This window comes from Euprymna scolopes, chromosome 16 (genome assembly GCF_053919585.1).
Source record: "Euprymna scolopes isolate OS-2025 chromosome 16, ASM5391958v1, whole genome shotgun sequence".
NCBI classification, from domain to species: Eukaryota; Metazoa; Mollusca; class Cephalopoda; order Sepiida; family Sepiolidae; genus Euprymna; species Euprymna scolopes.
The window spans coordinates 60,105,290-60,110,240 of NC_136497.1; the positions used below are offsets into that span (position 1 = coordinate 60,105,290).

Genomic DNA, 4,951 nt, shown 5'->3' on the forward strand with positions numbered 1-4,951 from the left:
CGTCGACGTTGAACTGACGTCGCTTCCTCGGCTCGTGGTAGCTCCGCCTACGCTCTGACGTTACCATGGTTTCCATCGCTTTAAGACCTTTTTGAGAAGGTTGTTTATCTTAAAAAATAGATTTGCCAATGATGTTTTAAAAAAAAGATTCTTGCAATTTTTCGTCGACTTATTCATTTATCTCAAAGGTGTGCAAAGTTCAATCAAAAAAAAAAAAAATAGGATATTTGAAAATTTTTTAAAAATAATAGAAATATCATTCTTAACTAAATTTCTTAGAAAAGACATGCCAACATCAAACTGAAAAACTTTTTATTTTACTTATGAAAGAACTAAGTGGAAAAAATTTAGAAATACTATTCACAACAACTTTCGACCTTTTTCCACTGAACCACTACCATCTCGGAGTGGTAAATGTAAAACGATTGATATTTATTAATTTTCTCGCTTGAGTAGTTTGGCTCTTTGTCTACTAAGTGTCAGAGTACAGAGCGATCAAACACAGTACAAGGCCTGCCGACCAGTTTTACCCCCCTCACGGCAGGGAGGTAAGGATTTTAAAAATGAGTCAATTTTGACTGTTTTTATATTGTCTTCAAACAAGGTGAAACATCTTAATTTTCAATATAAAAGCAGTCAAAATTGTCTCATTTTTTAAATCCTTACCCCCTGCCGTAAGGGGTGTAAAACTGGTCGGCAGGCCTTGTACTGTGTTTTATCGCTCTGTACTCTGACACTTAGTAGACAAAGAGCCAAACTACTCAAGCGCAAAAATTAATTCAATTTCTTTTTCATTTTTAGATCCTGTTTTCTTCACCCTTCATTATGGTTTCTAAGAAAAGAAAAGTGGACGCCGAGTGTCGCGTTTTCAATGAAGAATGGGGAGTAAAGTACTTCTTTGTTGAAACAAAGGACCAGAAAGCTAGTTGCGTGATATGTAGCGGAAGTGTTGCCGTTTTGAAAGAGTACAATATTCGGCGTCACTATGAAACAAAACATCTATCAACATATTCAAAGTTTTCTGGAAAGTTACGCTCTGAGAAATATGAGTCCACGAAACGTGGTTTAGAAACTCAAAGAAACCTCTTCACGAGAAAGTTTGCTGAAAATGAATCTGTCACTCGTACAAGTTACAAAATAGTGCATAAGATGGCAGACCGAGGAAAACCGTTTACTGATGGCAACTTCATCAAAGCGTGTATGATGGAAGCAGCAAATGAGTTATGTCCTGAGAAAGCCGATTTGTTTGGAAGTATCAGCCTTTCGACAAGTTCAGTTGTGCGGAGAACCGAAGAACTTGGAGATAACATAGAGCTACAGATACGTGAGAAAGCTAGGAACTTCTTGTGGTATTCTCTGGCGCTGGATGAGTCCACTGATCTCTCGAGTACATCACAACTTCTCGTGTTCATTCGTGGTGTCAATTCGGACTTTCAGATAACAGAAGAGTTGGCATCCGTTTGCAGCATGCATGGAACAACAACTGGAAAAGACATTTTCATGGAAGTGCAGAAAACTTTGCAAGACTATAACCTTCAGTGGAATCAGCTTCGAGGTGTTACAGTTGATGGAGGTAAAAACATGGTTGGAGGGAGGAAGGGTCTGGTGGGGCAGATCAGGACTCAGTTGAAAGATCTTCAAATTCCAGGCGCTCTGTTCATACACTGCATCATACATCAGCAAGCACTCTGTGGGAAAGACTTAGATATTTCTTGTGTACTGAAACCAGCCGTTTCTGCTGTGAACTTCGTTCGGGGAAATGCACTCAATCACCGTCAGTTCCAGGCTTTTCTTGAAGAAATTGATTCTGATTTCTGTGACTTGCCTTATTACACAGCAGTGAGATGGCTCAGCTGTGGTAAAGTCCTGTTTCGTTTTTACAAGCTCCGAAACGAAATAGATGTTTTTCTCACTGAAAAAGATAGAGCCGATCCACAGCTGTCAGATCCTATCTGGCTGTCAAAGTTGTCTATTTTGGTTGACATCATATCCCACATGAATGAACTGAACTTGAAACCTCAGGGAAAGGATAACCTCGTCTGTGATCTCTACAGAATCATCAAAGGATTTCGGAGAAAGCTGTCATTGTTTGAAGCACAACTAGAAGAAGAAAACTTCTCTCATTTTCACTGTTTCAGAGAGTTTTGCGCTTCAATCGCTGAAGATGGCAACCTCGATTTTCCAAAAAAGATTATTCGTGACTTGAAGAAGCATTTTTTGGAGAGATTTTCAAATCTCGACAGAACTGAGAGTGACATTCTTCTGTTCCAGAATCCGTCTGATTGTAACCTTGATGATGTGCCAGTTGAACTACAGTTAGAGCTCATTGATTTGCAAGCAAATGACTTGTTGAAAGAGAAGCACAGAGAAGGAAAACTTGTTGAATTTTACCGCTGCTTACCTGATCCTGAGTTTCCGAAATTGAAGAAATTTGCCGCTGGTATGGCATCAGTATTTGGAACAACTTATGTCTGTGAGCAAACATTTTCAAAAATGAAGTATGTGAAGTCAACAGATCGAACGAGAGTGACTGATGATCATTTGAAAGCAATTCTCGATTGGATGCAGCAATTCCAAACCAAACATTGATGATATATTGAAAGCCAAACGTCAGTTTCACAAATCTCACTAAACTTTTTTGCTGTTTGGGTTGTGAGATTCGGATATGTGCACACTAGGTTTGATGTAACTATCTTTTTGCTTACGTCGCCTTCTTTGAAAACTTTTTAGTCAATAAAATGTTGGTTGTCTTTGTTTTTTGATTAACATGGAATGCTAAACTTAGTTTTTCGTCTTTTTTCCCAGAGCTTTCGTTCTGGCTTGCAAGTATTGAACAGAATGATTATGCGGCCCGCGCTCATCATTCTTTCAGTTATCCGGCCCACTGTGAAAAAAGTTTGGTGACCCCTGGTCTAGACGGTCAAATTTCGATCCCAGTTTGAGCAGTTGATTCTTAAAAATCGACGAAACAGTCAGCAGATGACGGTATATAAATAAATATTTACATTTTTGGAACAATACTTTCGTTTGTTTCAAACTAGTCTAGACAATCTTGTGCAATTATGTATTGAATCTTAAATGCTTTTAAAAATATAAATGTGTAAAGATATTTAAAAAAAGTGCCAATATATTATACTAGCAGGTTTGCCGGCCGTAAAATACGCTGAAATATATTTTCATTAGTACAGATTTCGTATTTATTAATATATAAGCAATTCTCTATTGATTATTATATTGTACCCAGTATATAGTAGTGACCATCCGGCGTGACCCGGTCGTAAAATACGCTTAAATATGCTAGTTTAATTTATGCAGATTTCATATTTATGATTATCGAACCAATACTCTTTTGATTATTATATTTTACTTTACCAGAACAAAAGTCCATACAAAATTTTAGTCATATCATCCCAATAATTTCCGTACAAAAGTGGAGCGGACGGACAGGTAGACATACAGAGCAAAAGAAGTATATACATATATGACTTGATAGATGTAGATACAACCTAGATAGTAGGTGCGTGTGTTTATGTAATGGTGAGAAATTTAGTGACTAAATCTATGTGGTCGCTGCGGGTTGCATTTTATAAGGATACTAGCCTGGGTGGTCGGCGTTGCCCTGGTGTTTGGAGGTGTGTGTTGGGCAAAAAAAAAAGTGGTAGTAGGCAGGCAGGTTCGAACCCGTACCACGAAGGAGGAAAAGAACGTAAACAGAAAACAAAAAACCAAAACAAAAAACTGACGTCTTTGCTGTTGCGTCCATCGTCAAAACAGAAGTGACGAAGATTTAAATTAAGGCTGGTCAATCCAAAGGAGGGGATGACTTTCGAAAATATCAGCGAAAAAAGCGACCCTTCCCTGCAAAAAAGTGCCCAGTTGTGGGTGAAGGAATTAATGTTTATAGCCAATTTTTCGATATTTGTCGTCCGATGCCAATCTCGTGAAAATCGTTCGCCTTTGTTGAAAGTTTTAGGCATACATACATACATACATACATACATACATTTAAACAAATAGGTGAGATTTGCATTATAGAAGATGTTCAATTGTGTCGGGTTTGAAAACGAATAATTAATAAAGAAACCTTATGCATCGAAATTTAACATAATCCATAATACATCGGTGGCCGATAACAGTCGCTTCTCTCGATACCATTACCGAGACGATGTTTTCTTTGTCATCGTCATCGCATGTTTCAGAATTGACTTCAAATATAGAATAAAAAGCGAATAAGATAACAATTAAAAAAATATTAAAACATATCAGCAGTTATGCTTCATTTTTTGTATTACTTGAAACCATATAATGAAAGGTCTGCTACTTGTAAATTTGCAAAGCGGATGTTCTTTCCTTGTCGGACGATATTGAGGTGACACCCAGCTAGAACTGAATCATTTCTAATATGTAACCCATAATTTTTCTATAACTAAAACGTTTTATAACACACACACACACACACACACACACACACACACACACACACACACACACACACACACACACACACACACACACACACACACACACACGCACGCACGCACACACAAACACACACACACACACACACACACACACACACACACACATATATATATATATATATGACTAGCAAGGCTACCCGGCGTTGCTCGGGATCGTATAAAACAACGAGAAAATTTTTTTAACCTACTTGTTATTCTTAGAATATAGGGAGTTTTTATGTCTATGTATCATTTGGCATCTTGAGCAAAAGAATATTTACTTACCCTCAGACGAGTATTACACAACAGATGTATGGAATAATTGTACCGTATGAGGAAAAAATATTTAAAATTATTTACATAATTTTCTGTTGTACTAAATTTTCGTTACGTCAAAAGTAAGAGTTTGTTTGTTTGTTTTTACATAAGAGTGCTATAGTGAAGATGTACCGGATTTTTTTATATAAATGTTATACTACTCGAATACATTA

The 4,951-nt window shown here is 37.2% G+C and overlaps 1 protein-coding gene across 1 annotated transcript; it reads left to right on the top strand.

The window, feature by feature from the left end:
* The first annotated feature begins 825 nt into the window (after positions 1 to 825).
* Positions 826 to 2,589, top strand: LOC145296179 (general transcription factor II-I repeat domain-containing protein 2-like). Its single transcript, XM_080142388.1, has one exon. It carries the CDS (start codon positions 826 to 828, stop codon positions 2,587 to 2,589), a length of 1,764 nt encoding a protein of 587 aa, XP_079998514.1.
* The last annotated feature ends 2,362 nt before the right edge of the window (positions 2,590 to 4,951 follow it).